This window comes from Microtus ochrogaster, chromosome X (genome assembly GCF_000317375.1).
Source record: "Microtus ochrogaster isolate Prairie Vole_2 chromosome X, MicOch1.0, whole genome shotgun sequence".
NCBI lineage: Eukaryota > Metazoa > Chordata > Mammalia > Rodentia > Cricetidae > Microtus > Microtus ochrogaster.
In genome coordinates, this window is record NC_022026.1 from 54,064,887 (window position 1) to 54,080,194 (window position 15,308).

At 38.8% G+C, this 15,308-nt stretch overlaps 1 protein-coding gene across 7 annotated transcripts in view; it reads right to left on the minus strand.

Annotated features, from left to right (window-relative positions):
- Acot9 (acyl-CoA thioesterase 9) overlaps positions 1-15,308 on the minus strand; it is an 82,723-nt gene that overhangs the window by 2,865 nt on the left and 64,550 nt on the right. For all 7 annotated transcript variants that reach the window (XM_026784900.1, XM_026784901.1, XM_026784898.1 and 4 more), the window contains 2 exons: positions 11,021-11,097; positions 865-932 (listed from right to left, as the gene is read on the minus strand). In XM_026784900.1, coding sequence (XP_026640701.1) covers positions 865-932; positions 11,021-11,097 — 145 coding nt within the window. The remainder of the gene's footprint in view (positions 1-864; positions 933-11,020; positions 11,098-15,308) is intronic.

The window sequence follows — 15,308 nt, forward strand, 5'->3', positions numbered from 1 at the left end:
TCTAGTAAGTATTTTCTTTTATTTTTAAGACTCTTTTGGTCTTTTGTTTTGTTTTTAGAGATAGGGTCTGTGTAACCACCCTGGTTGTCCTGGAACTCACTCCATAAACCAGGCTGACTTCGAACTCAAAGAGATCTGCTTGCCTCTGCCTCCTTAGTGCTGGGATTAAAGGCATGCACCACAATTGCCCAGCGGAAGACTTTTTAAAATAGTGATTTAACTTATTTTTATTTTATGTGCATTGATTTTGCACATATGTCTGTATGAGGGTGTCAAGTCCCCTAGAACTGGAGTTACAGACAGGTAGGAATTGAACCTGAGTCCTCTGGAAAAGCAGCCAGTGATCTTAATTGCTGAGCCCATCTTTCCTGGAAATTATATCAGTTTAGCATGAAAACACTGGTTATCATACTGGTCTAGAGCCCTGACCTGTCTTGCATTTAAACCACTAAGATACACTACCCATGTTCCAGTAAATGGTCCTGCACCCATGCACATACTGGCAACATTAAGTGAATTCAGTTTTAAAAAGAGTATATGAAATTAGGAGGGAAAAGTGGGCAGTGTGTAGGGAAGGAAGGAAAAGGGGTGGGATTTGATAAAAACACACTATATGCATGTATGTAATTCTCAAGCAATAAGAAAATGAAAAGAGAAATTGCTTCATTTAATACTGTCTCATCAATAAAACTGTTCAAAGCATTAACTCCTTGGGACAAAATATAGTATTTTTTATTATCAAAAACTTTCTGATGTGAGTAACACATCTGACTGTTATAAGAGTCATATAATCTTCAATAATCCCTTCTAAAGTAAAACTAATATGCTTAAAATTTTTATTTTACCATAAGCAAATTGACATACATTCTCCTTGTCTAAAGAGTTCTTCTTCTTCTGCAGTTTCAGGGATGAGTGGATTTACAAATGCCGGCCTTAAACAAAAGAGAAAAACTTAGTTTAAGATGTGGCCTTGATGGGTGTAATCCTAAAATTAGGGATGCTGAGACAGGAGGATGTCAAGTTTTAGGCCTACCTACTACAAAAAAAAGTGTACGCTATTTATGCTATTATCTAATAAAGAATTAAGATGAACAAGTGCCTGCCAGTTTGAAAGTCTTCATCAGGGTTATATCTCAATGATGGGGTGCTGGCCTGGCATATGTAAGGCCCTGATGGCCAGCACTGCCAACATGAAAAGGTCTTCTTTTTTAGGTAATGCTTATTGACAGTCTCATACATGGGCAGTGGAACAACTGAGCAAGCCCTCCCCTTATAGGCATAACTATGCACTAGAAAGTTCACAGTATACAGATACAGATGTTGGGCATAGTAGCACATGCCTGTAATACTAGCATGTGAGAGAGGAAGGAGGGATAGGGGTCCAGGGTCATCATAAAAATGAGTTTGAGGTCAGCCTGACCTCCATAAGGCCTGTCTTGCAAAAGGAAAAGGCACAAAGAAAACAGGATATAAGTATTTGGCACAAAGTTAAACCTGATTCTACTCATTAGAACACAAATATGGGTTTAGAACATTCTGCAGGACAACTGACTTGAACTCTACAAAATCTCAGTATCTTCAAAGGCAGAAGGCAGGAGGGGTACTTCTGTTAAACAAACACGATAACCAAATGAAATGCAGGGTCCTTTACTGCAGCAGTTCTCAACCTGTGGATTTCAACCCCACAGGGTGTCACATCAGATATCCTGCATATGAGATATCAACATTATGATTCAAAACAATAGCAAAATTACAGTTATGAAGTAGCAATGAAAACAATGTTATGGCTGGAGGTCAGCACAACATGAAGAATTGTATTAAAGGGTCATAGCATTAGGAAGGTTGAGAACCACTGCTTTAGTGGATCCTGAATCTGGGCTAGGACTTCACAAGGAAATTTTAGGGACATCTGGTGAAATCCAAATATGGATCATGTGTGAGATAATATAATTGCTTCACTATTAAATAAATTGAAAACATGATATAAAGGCATTGAAGTCATGAATGAAAATTACGTTGTTCTTAAGAGACATACACTAAACTACATAGAATTGAAGTCACCAAAAACATACATTTAAATGATTCAGAGAAAAATTATCCCTGTGTGTAATTTCAGAGGGTAAGAGAAGAAGATGAATTAGGTACCATGTTGACCAGGGAATTTAGGTAAAAGGTATAGGAGAATTCAATGCATCTCTTAAAACTCTTCAAAAACAAAAATAAAACAAATAACTATAATGAATCAACAAAATGATAAAATAAAATAAAAATTCTTTGAAGTAAAGAACTTAATTTCTCATAATTAAAAAATAAGGATAAAAGAGTTCTTCACTGCAGCAAAAGAATTCAACATGTGTATCATTTGTGAATCCTAGATTTCAAATGAAAACATAAAATTATCTTTATTGCCGGGTGGTAGTGGCGCACGCCTTTAATCCCAGCACTCAGGAGGCAGAGGCAGGCGGATCTCTGTGAGTTCGAGGCTAGCCTGATCTACAAGAGTTAGTTCCAGGACAGGAACCAAAAAGCTATGGAAAAATCCTGTCACGAAAATCCATATATATATATATATGTATATATATACATATATACATATATATATATACATATATATATATTAGAAATGAGACTATTTTAGAAATGTAGAGGAAAGAAAGAGAAGAAAAAAGATGGTTGGGGTCAATGTGATTCAAGTCTATAATATACTTGCACAAAATGTCTTTATGAGATCCATCATTATGTAGAGTGAAGCCGGGCAGTGGTGGCGCACGCCTTTAATCCCAGCACTCGGGAGGCAGAGGCAGGCGGATCTCTGTGAGTTCGAGACCAGCCTGGTCTACAAGAGCTAGTTCAGGACAGGCTCCAAAGCCACAGAGAAACCCTGTCTCGAAAAAACCAAAAAAAAAAAATAAAAAATAAAAAATAAAAAATAAAAAAAAATAAAAATTATGTAGAGTGAATACATACTGTGATGGTTAGCACTGTCAATTTGACAGAATCTGGTTTTACATAGATGTTAGGTCCCTGCATGGACATGTGAGGAATTATCTAAATTACATGACCTTCTAAGCATGTCTATGGATGATTATCTTGACAACACTAATTGAGTTGTGAAGACATGCCTACTATGGGTGACATTGTTTACTGGCTGGGATCCCAGACTATAGCAAACAGCAAAAGTGAACTGAACACTAGCATTCTTTCACTGTTATCTGCTTCCTGATTGTGGATGCAATATAACCCATTGCTTTAAGCTTCTGTTCTCTTGATTTCCCTATGGCAGACTGTACTCTTGACCTGAGAGCTGCAAGAAATCTTTTCTCCCCTAGAATTTTAATTTTTGGTCAGGGTATTTTGCTATACCAACAGGAAAAGTACATATCCTAGCTCTATACACTGAGGCATAGAAACAAGGGAGAAAATAATACCAGTATAGCTCCAGTACCCAGATTTTGGAGTAAGATATCAGTTCCCACTAAAAGGAGTCTCAGAATTTTATAGATAAATAGCTGACTCCAGGGTTTCGGAAGAAAGGGTATTAAGATGAGAGAGAGAGTACTAGGAGAGATGACTGGAATTATAGGACATGGGGGGGGTCTATGTAAAAACCTAGTGCAGTGAAAACTCCCTGGAATCTATGAGACTGACCCTACTGAAGTCCCCTAGTAATGGGGGTACAGACCCCAAACCGTCGATCTTCAGTAACCAGACAATGCTTCTAGCAGTGGGACTGGAACATCAACCCAGTCACAAAACTGACCTACAATCTGTTCTGCCTGCAAGATGTGCTGGGGTAATGGTGGTGCAGAACTTGTGGCAGTGGTCCACCAACGACTGCCTGCAACTTGAGGCCCACTCCACAAGAGGGAGCCTATGCCTGACACTGCCTGGATGGCCAAGAACCAGAAGTTACATATCTGGAGACCTAGGATAGAACAAAGCACAACTTGCTAAAGAAAGTCAATGAAATGATTCCTAATGATATTCTGTAATACTCATAGATTGGTACCTAACCCAGCTGCCATCAGAGCAGCAGTATCCAGCAACTGATGGGAGCAGATGCAGAGACCTACTGCAAAACATTAGGCAGAGCTCAGAGAATCCTGCAGAAGAGATCAAGGAAGGATTGGAGGAGCCAGAGGGCCAAGACACCATGAGACCATAGGCCACAGAATCAAATAAGGGCTCATAGCAACTCACAGAGACTGAAGTGACAAACACAGAACCTGAGCTAGGTTCTTTTCCTGTATGTTACGGTTGTGTAGCTTGCTGTTCTTGTATGACTTCTAACAACTGGAGTTTTTTTGGGGGTGGGGGCATCTCTGACTCTTGCTTGCACCTGGGACCCTTTTGCCAAGTCTAGATGATTTGAGGGTTTGTGCCTCGTTTTCTTGTATCTTGCTAGGCCATGTTTGGTGCATATCCCTGTGAGGCCTGTTCTTTTTTTGAAGGAAAGCAGGAGGGAGAGGTCTAGGGGGAGAGGGGAGGTGGGAGAAGGGTCTAGGAAGAGTGAAGGGAGGGGAAACTGCAGTTGGGATGAAATGTATGAAATAAAATGAAAGGAAAAGGAAATAAAATTCATTTTATTCATTATTATTACTATAAAATAAAAGGGGAAAATGTGGGCCTAAACTGTCTCATCAAACTAGAGGGCAGGAAGGTATAAAGGACTAATGGTACAGATAAGTGTTCATCTTAGCCTTTCAGAGAGAAGCTTCTTTGTGTAGAGGTCAAAGGTTAATGCAGAGACTCATAACCATTCATAGTGTAGAGAATTAATGACTGTGGAGTCATCGCTAAATGGGGTTTCTCTATCAGTAATTCCAGGCTCTGGGAACTATGAGGATACACATATAAGAGCAGGAAGATTGGGAAGAATGCTGTGAAATACTATCTTCTGGACATAACAAGACAGCTCATATTCGTGAACTCACAGCAACTGTGGCTACCTGTGCTAACTGGAGAACATCAACATTTCATCATGAAGTCCCATCCTTCCCAGGAGGATGGGGGAAACCATCATTTTCTTCAGTGGAGTAGCTACTGATAAGTTACCCATGCTCCAATAAATAACATCCCCTCATTCTCATGTAAGCAAACCTAACTAAACTCAGTGTATCAAAGAAAATGACAAGAAAGTAGGAGGGGGCCTTGTTGGGAAGAAGGGGTTCAGCAGGTGTGGGGAGAAGGGTAAGGAATGAGCATAAGAGAGGAAAGAAGTAAATATGATCAAACTGCATTGTGTGCGTGTGCAAAGAATAAATAAGATAGAATGGAAACTGGAACTAAAACTCCTGTTGAAATCTTGGTGGCTGGATTATCATTAGTAAATTTTTTTTCTTTTTATTACTTCCTTAAATCCACTTCCATGATTAAATAGGAAAACATTCCAGTGAAATACTATTGCTGTAGATACAGATGATCAGAAATTGAAAACAAAACAAAAGGCTAATGGGGATAGGCTGAAAGGACAAAGGTGTCCAATCTCCCCCTGGCAGAAGATGATACAACCTGAACATCAAGAAGAGTAAGGACTATAGTTGATTGAAATATACTTAATATATCAAATCCACGGAAGTCAGATACCTTCTTTAAAGAGAAAAAAGAAATGGGAATATGTCATTAGAAAATAACCAAATTAAAAAAATTAAATATATATGTATTACAAATCTAATGGCCGTAATAGATTAGGGAAAGCATCCCTTTACATAAATGAATATTAGTAAATTATTAATAAATTAATTTAATACATTGAGGGAAAAAATCACAGAATTTAAAGGTTGCTTTATTCCAATGACAATGATTATTGCAATGATCAACTCCATGCATTAAAATCAAGGAGTGTGGAGGAGGAAGTAGCTGCTAAGATGGCTAGTAGATAAAGGTGCCTGCTACCAAGTCTAACAACTTGAGTTCAAACCTTGGGACCTACAAGGAAGAAGGACAAAACCAAGTTCCAAAAGTTGTCTTATAACCTACACACATTCCCCTCTCAATCAATCAATTGATCAATCAATTAGTAAACAGAAAAGATGGAAGAAGTAGCTCATCACAAGATAAAGAAGAGAAAAACAACTTCACTGCGGAGAGCATGCCACTCGTAGATTACACAGATCAATCTTAGCAACGACTCAGGTGGTACCACCAACACCTACTGACTCACAGGGCCTTTCCTAGCATAATGATAATGTGCTCTCACCAATCATGCCTCTGAATCTAACACAAAGCTCCGGGTCACAAACTTCAGGTACAGGACACAGTAGGTACACAGTACCACATACAAAGAATTAGGATGTCAAAAAGAAGCAATAAGGCAAATTCAGGAAGTAGGGTATTTTATACAATAGCTAGCCCAGTCTTTCAACATGTTAATGATATAAAACAATAAGAGGACAGTGGAGACACACAAGTAGGCTAGGTTAGAACATACTTAAAAGAATGTACAACTTGTAAGTATATCAAAATTCAAACTGTACACCTTCAGTGGGTGAATCATATGGCATATAAATCCAACTCAGTAAAGCTATTTTAAAAACAGACTTAGGAAACATAAAATCAAGCATAATCTATTGATTTTGATCTACTGAATTTGGATCCTAATTTGAACAAATCCCTTTTAAAGGACATTAAAAAGTAAGTAAGTATGAAGGAATACTATGTTATATTAAGGATTACTTGTATTTGTTAGGTGTGACAATTGTAATATAGTTTTGAATTTTTATGAGTTTATATTTTTGGTGCTAGGAATCAAATTCAGGGTCTCACACACGCTAATCAAACATGCTACCATAGAAGTAAGTCCCTAGCATGGTGATATAAATGCTATCTAGAAAATAGTCAGTTTGAGTATCACAATACCTGAATTCAAGATATACTATAGTCCTGATATGATGGCACACATATATAATCCTTGCACTGGAAAGGCTATGACAGGAAGATTGTAAGTTTGAGAGCAACCTAGCTCATATAGGGGTTTCGATGTAATAACAAGATAAAGTATGCTAGACTTTGCATACAAACCACAAAAACAAAGCCTGGTATTGGTAGTACATGCCTATAAAACCCAGATTTACTATGGAGTTCAAAATCCTTCTCTGTTGTGGAATATTCCTTTATACTATCTGAAAATGTACCACTGTGGTTAGTTTAATAAAAAGCTAAATGGCATACCAAGTTGTGGAAGGACTAGGCCCCTCCACTCTGCATCAAGCCTGAGCAAGGTATCCCAACATAGGGAATGGGCTCTAAAAATCCAGTTCATCCACCTGGGATAAGTCCTGGTCCCACTGCCAGGGGTTACACAAACACATCAAGCCACACAACTGTCATCTACATTCAGAGGTTCTAGTTCACTCTCGTAAAGGCACCCCAGTTGTCAGTCCAGAGTCTGGGAGCTCCCACTAGCTCAGGTCAGCTGTTCCTGTGCTTTTCCCAATCATGATCCCTCCTCCCTCTCTTCAACTGAATTCCAGGAACTCAGTCCAGTGCTTGGCTGTGGATCCCTGAATCTGCTTCCATCAGTTACTGGATGTAGGTTCTATTATGAGAATTAGCATAATCACTAATCTGATTACAGGGGAAGGTCAGTTCAGGCACCCTCTCCACTATTGCTAGGAGACTTAGCTGGGGTCATTCTTGTAGGTTCCCTGGAATCTCCCTGGTACCAGGTTTCTCCCTAACCCCATAATGGCCCCCTCTATCAAGATATCTCTTTCATTGCTCTCCCTCTCCATCTGCCCCCTCTAAGGAGTGAATGGGGGTGGGATGGAAGATGGGGGGGGTCGGGAGAAGGTGAGAGGGGCATTTTTCACGTAAAATGAAAAGAGAGAAAGAAAGAAAGAAAGAAAGAAAGAAAGAAAGAAAGAAAGAAAGAAAGAAAGAAAGAAAAGAAAAGAAAAAGGAAAGAGTAAAAAGAAAAAGAGGGAAAAAATCAAAGTCTGGGAGCAGGAACATGTCAGACAACACCAAAACATTTGCTACCAAATATGTTGCAAGAGATTATCAAATAAAAATGAAGGGTTCCAACTGTCAATAAAGGCTAAATGGCCAATAACTAGGTTGGAGGTATAGATGGGACTTCTGGACAGAGAGAGCTCTGGGAGGAAGAAAGTTGAAGTTGTGAGCCAGACACGGAATAACCAGGATGGGCTAATAGAGATGATGTATCGATCATGTGGAAGTACATAATTAAAAATGTGGGTAAATTTAAGTTATAAGAGTTATTTAGAGACAAGCCTAAGCTAAGGTCAAGCTTTCAAAATTAATAATAAGTTTCTGAAGTCTGTTTCATTTTTTGTGAGTTGGCAGGGCGGCCCCAAAAGAAAAATCTGCCTACAATTCTCAGCTATACAGAGTGCAAGGATAGCTTTGGCTATACTGGACCCTATTTCAAAATAAACAAATAATACATATTACAGAGATTTTAAAAAGCATAAACAGGATGCTATTGGTGTTAAAACACATATAGATTAGTGGAAGAGAATAGAGATTAGAAGTATAATAACATGTACATTATGTAGTACAAAGGTGAGTCTTCTCAACAAATGGTGATAGGAAAACTGGGTCTCTGCATACAGAAGAAAAAAATGAGACTCATCTCTTAGCACTTACAAAAAAGTGAACTAACCTAGTGGCAGGGGCGTATGTCTTTTAATCCTAACATTTGGAAGGCAGAGGCAGGCAGATCTCTTGAGTTGGAGGGCAGCCTGGTCTACAGAATGAGTTCCAAGACAGCCAAAGCTATGCAAAGAAACATAGTCTCAAAAGAAACAAAACGAAACAAAAGAACGAACTTAACACTCAAATCTAAGATCTGAAACCATTACAAAAAAAATCAATGCAATGATGCCTAATGATATTCTGGTATACCCATAGACTGGTGCCTAGCCCAACCGTTATCCGAAAGGCTCCATCCAGCAACTGATGGAAATAGATGCAGAGACCCCATAGCCAAATATTACAACAAGTTTGGGGAATCCTGCAGAAGAAGGGGAGAAAAAGAGAGTAAAAGCCAAAGGGGGTCAAGAACACTACAAGAAAACTCACAGAATCAACTAATCTGGGTGTGGAGCCCCAAAAATGTGAGCCTATTTCCATCCTGACAGATGGTCAGGATATGCAAGCATACTTTTGCTCTGTCTTTTGTAAATGGAGTTACCTGGGGAAGGGCTACCTTCAGGATACTTGGTCTAGAGTGGTTTCACTTCCTAAGCAACAGAATGTTAATGGCTTGATGCCTCAAAGTGTTAAAGCAATTTACTGTTCTTTGAGTTGTCCTTTGTATCATGTTAAAGAAGTCTTCTGTTGCCTTCTTCCCCTTTTGTATTGGGGTATAAAAAAAGTACGGAAAATTGAACATGAACAATTTCTGTTTTCACTGGTATGCCCTCCTGATACTATTCTATAGTTTTTGTTTTATTATTTTCAAATGTATCTTCATATTCTTTACTTATATTTCTAAATCCCCATGCCCCTACGCTGGCAAGAGGTGTTTTTAACATGGCAGGGTCACCATCACTGACACCTGGGCTTCAAGGGCCTCAACAGAGACTGAACTAACAACCAGGGAACCTACATAGACCTGACCTAGACCCTCTGCATATGTTACAGTTGTTCAGCTTGGTTCTCTTGTGTGACTTTGTGGAATCAACGGCTGTCTCTGCCTCTTTTACTGGCTTTTAGGACTTCACTCTTCATACTGTGTCACTTTCCTCAGCCTTAATTTATGGGGAGGTGCTTATTCTCACTGCAACTTAATATGCCATGCCTTGCGGATATTTATGAGATACTTTCCCTTTCCTAAACAGAAACGGAGAACTGAATTGGGGGTGGGAACAGAGGGGGTGGGGAAGGGGCTGGGAGGAGAGGAGGGAAAGAAAAGAAGAAAAGGAAACTGAGGAAACACTTCAGGACATCGAAATGGGTAGGGACATTTGGGAAAACAGCTTTAAGACAGAAAACAAAAGGGAAATTAAGCAAGTGGGATTCCATCAAAATAGAAAGATTCTACCGAGCAAAGGCACATTTAACAGAATACAGAGAGGACCTACAGAATGGAGAGAAAATCTTTACAAGCTTACATTTTAGAAAGAGTTGATATTGAGTATATATTACTCAAAAAAATTTAATAGACTAATTTAAAAATGTGCAAATGATATGGCTAATCCCCCCCAAAAGAAATACCATGGCTAATAAATAAATGAAAATATTTTTAATATCTTTAGCTATCAGAGAGTCAACAAGTTAAATGAGATACCAATTCACCCCAGTGGTTATTTATGGAGGAAGAGGCATGTAGATGGTCTTGGAAAGAATGTAAATTAGTACAGATATCATAGAGAACTTTTTTTTAAAGAAACAGATGTGCCATATGGCTCATTGATCTCTCTTCTATATATATTCAAAAAATTAATTTAGCATACCAGAGATACCTATATAACTTATGCATGGTAGCACTATTAACATTTGCTAAGATAACTGAACCAGCATAGGTATCTATCAACTAATAGATAGAAAAATTAAAATAAAATACATATATATAAAATAGAGTATTATTTAGCTGTTTAGAATGAAGTTGTTATCTGCAGAAAAATATACTGAACTAGAGTGTATTATGTTAAGTGAAATGAGCCGACCATGGTAAAATAAGCACCACTAGTTCTCTCTAATCTGCAGCAGCTAAAAACAAGTCAATCTGAAAGGAAAACGGTGACTACTGCAGCCAGGAGTATGCAAGAGGAGTTTAATCAGGAAACAGTGTATGCAGTTAATAAATAAAATAAAATATCTACATTCATAAAAAGATTCTTACATCATTGTAAGGTAAAATGCCATCATGTATGAGATTTCTTTTTAAAATATTATATGTCTCCTTTAGAGAAAAATGTGAATTTGGCAAACATGTTCAATTAAGTCTGTTATACTCAGGTCATGGGCATATGGAAATTCATTAGCTTTCTCTGAAGTCTTATGTATTTTTGAAGATTTTCAAATTAAGGAATTATGAAAAAGCGACAATTACCCTTTATTTTCAGAATCTCGAGCCACCATGACAAAGGTTGCATCCAAAACAGGCCAATAATCCTCATTATTTTGCAGCTAAAGAACAAAGGAAAGAAAAATAAAGTTGTAAGGAATGCATTTGTTGGGAAGACTGACCACAGTTCTGAAAGTATTCATTATTGTTATTCTTGTAGGTTATTATATAGTATAGTCAATACCATTTGTGTGAATATGGCTAAAATGTCATATCCCCAAGAACTGAAAGTATTCTAGGTCTAGGTATTATCCAAATGTCAAAATTAGAACCCACTACTACCTCTTAAGACTAAAAATTCTGGCTAGGTATGATAGGATATGCCTGTAATCCTATCAACTGGGGAGGCTGAGGCAGAACAGTGCCTGTGAGTCTAAGGCTAGTGATGAAGGTGGGTCTTGTATCTTTTCTGTTGCTTTCATTGGTTAACTAATAAAGAAAACTGCTTGGCCTGGTAGGACAGAAAATTAGGTAGGCAGAGTAGACAGAACAGAATGCTGGGAGAAAGAAGCCGAGTCGCAGTCGCCATGATTCTCTCACTCCAGACAGACGGAGGTTAAGATCCTCCCTGGTAAGCCAGCTCATGGTGCTACACAGATTATTAGAAATGGGTTAGATTAATATGTAAGAGCTAGCCAATAAGAGGCTGGAACTAATGGGCCAGGCAGTGTTTAAAAGAATAGAGTTTCCGTGTAATTATTTCAGGTATAAAGCTAGCCGTGCAGGCGGCCAGGTGCCAGGAATGTAGCCCGCCTCTCCTATTACCACAGGCTAGCCTGGTGCGTTTCAGGCTACCTTGTGTGATTATAGTCTTGTGTGACTGTCATCCTGTCATATACATACATGTATCCTCTTTGCTTTGTGTGTGTGTGTGTGTGTAGTTGTTATCTGCAGAAAAATATACTGAACTAGAATGTATTACATTAAGTGAAATATATATATATATATATAAAACTAAGAGGAGCCGGGCGGTGGTGGCGCACGCCTTTAATCCCAGCACTCGGGAGGCAGAGGCAGGTGGATCTCTGTGAGTTCGAGGCCAGCCTGGTCTACAAAGAGAGTTCCAGGACAGGCTCCAAAAACCACAGAGAAACCCTGTCTCGAAAAAAAAAACAAAAAACCTAAGAGGATAGCTGGTATTTTGATCTGTGCATTTCAAGGTCAACCAAGACCCAATGGAAAACAGAAGCCCTCTAAAATGGCCCTAAAACTCCAGTCCTGATCAGAAAGGCTATAGGGGATCCAGAGGTTAGGCACTAATCAGTAGATATCCTATAGAGTGAAGAGACACTAGACAGGAAACTCTAAAGGGTGGAAGAATTGCTAACATTAAACTGAACTAAATAGACAAGGCTCTAAGTTCTATGCTAGTTAAAGGATCTACTCAAATGGTCAAATGGATAACATTAAACATACTGTTCAAAAAAAAACCCCAACACATTCTAATAGTCTCTGACCAAATCTGTGGTGTTTTAATCAGTCATAAAAAGTCTAGATTCTCTGTCCTACTATTTCTGTGCATAATGTATGCTCCAGGCCCTCCTGTCTTGATCCTAAAGCTTTCTCTTTTTTGCCTATTTAATGTAATTTATTTCTTTTTATCATACACATATTTGTTTATTTTACATCCCAGCCACAGTTTCCCCTCCTTCCTCTCCTCCTAGTACGTCCCCCCATTGCCCCATCTGTTCCTATCCACCAATCCACTCCCCCTCCATTTCTGTTTAAGAAAGGGCAGGTCTCCCATAAATATCAACAAAACATAGCATATCAAGTTGCTGTAAGACTAAGCAGCTCCTCACGTATTAAGGATGAACAAAGCAACCCAGTATGAGGAGCAGGGTCCCAAAAGCCAGCAAAAGAGTCAGAGACAGCTCCTGTACCCACTGATAGGAATTCCACAAGAGTACCAAGCTACACAATTGTAACACATATGCATAATGCCTCTCTCAAATAGTAGAGAAACACTTAAGAAGTTGTTTGACATCCTAAAACTTTCTTATCAGCACAATCTCCTTTGCCTGTTTTAATTGTTTCCTGTATATATCTTCAGAAGGTCTACAGATCATAACCAAATCATCCAGTTCAAGTATAGAACTCAGCCTCATAAATTTAAAAGCAAAATTTAGCCTAATACAATTATATTTTACAAAAACAAAAGATAGTCTGACATTTTATTCAGATAATCATGTGATTACATCGGAACCCAAAGGGAAACGGGAGTTAGAAAACGCGTTGTGTTCAAGGAAACAAAAGAGATTCCATAAAGGCTACTAGGATCTCTTAGAGGCTTACCAGGCTAATTGAATCCATTAACCAACCTAAGCCTGAGATATGAAAAATGCCTCATGAGACATAAAAAATGAAAGTTGGGCAGTGGTGGTGCATGGTTTTAATCCCAGTACTTGGGAGGCAGAGGCAGGGGATCTCTGTGAGTTCAAGGCCAGCCTGGTCTACAGAATGAGTTCTAGGATAGCCAAGGCTACACAGAGAAACCGTGTCTTAAAAAAACAAAAAAGAAAGAAATAAACAAAGAAATGAAAAAGACACTACTAAGGGTGGAATAAAACAAAAGAAAGCAATGATGCAGAAGGGGGCAGTGGGAGGAAAACAAAAACAAATTTTGACAGAAAATGGAGCTGGCAAGATAGCTCAGAAGGTAAAGTCTCTCTGAACAAGGAAACCACTTACACAAAAATGTCTTCCCTCTGAAGGGAAGAGTCTTCAGTTTTAGTAACTGATCCCCTTTTCAGGATTAAAGCTGCTTGCGTTTTCCAGGTTTCTCCTCAAACAACTAAAGAAAATTACTCAGATAAGTTTAGATAACTCTTATATTAGATAAAAATTCCATTTTTTACTTGAGGCCAACATATGTATAGTCTAGGTAAACAAATGCTCATTAAAGTGGTTCATTAGTCTTACCACCTTGAGGAGGATGCTTTTGAGCAAACTGTATTTGAGACAGGGTCTCATGTAGTCCAGGTTGGCTTTCTGAACTTGCTATGTAGGTAACAATGATCTTGAACTTATGACCCTCATGCCTTGGCCTCCCAAGTGCTGGAATCACAGGCAGGCATCAACACCCTCAGCTATTTAATGAATTGATTAAAAAATTAGAGACAGTCCTAAATGGAACATCTGTATCACCCTATCGAAGGTTCAGGGGAACATCATGGAAGAGAGGACGAAAAAAATTAAGAGCCAGAAGATGGGAAGGAAGACTGGAATTCTATCCTCTGAACACGGCATGGCTGCTGTATCCATGAACTCAAAGAGTGATAGGGGAGAGTCTTCTGTTTCATGTTAATTTCATTGGTTAAATAAAGAAATAGATCAATATGTAAGAGCTAGCCAATAAGAGGTTAAAACTAATGGGCCAAGCAGTGTTTAAAAGAATACAGTTTCCATGTAATTATTTTGGGTAAAGCTAGCCGGGTGGCGGGAAGCAGCCTGCCGTTCCTCATACTGCAGAAGAGCCAGTGAACAACACAAGACTGTACCCATCAAAATTCCACCATGAACAGGGGAGGGTCTTAGGAGGCCCACCTCTCCAGGAGGGGATACTGGCAGTTAATGATTGCTGTAGAAGGTGCAGTCACATTTTTCCATGTCATAGCCACTGTCTAAGCTGTCCATGTTCCAGTAAATAACCCTCCCCCATGTTTATACATGCAAACCTAATTACACCCAGTGGGTCATGCAAAACTCACATGAAAGGAGGAGGATGACTTGAGAAGAAAGCAGGGAAAGGAGAGGAAAATGGGTGGGGTGGTGAATATGTTTGAATTATATGATTGTTTATGAAACTGTGAAACAATAAATATAATTTTATGGTCATATACTTATTTAAAAGGTTCTACAAGATCCCAAACAAGATTGTTACTTGGACCAAGTTTGCTCCTAAACACTTAAAAAAGACACCCACCTAGGAGACAGACTTCAGCCCATTTAAAAGAGTGTACTACAACAGCTGCCACCTCCAAAGAATTACTGACAGGGTTCACCTATGAAGAAGAAAGTCCAACTTTCCAGTAAGGGTTTAAGGTGAGACACAGAGACCCTACTGAAACAGTTGAACAACCAATGGAGGGCTTGTATTTCTCTTCAAAATGGACTACAGGGAACCAGTTAAGATCTGAGGACCTGGGTTTCATAGTTCCTACTTTTGGAGCTATTATTATTATGAATTAATTGTGTTCACCATTACCTGTGCTCCATCAGGTAAATCTTTTACTCACTGCCATCGAAATTCTTAAAGACATTATATTCTTTT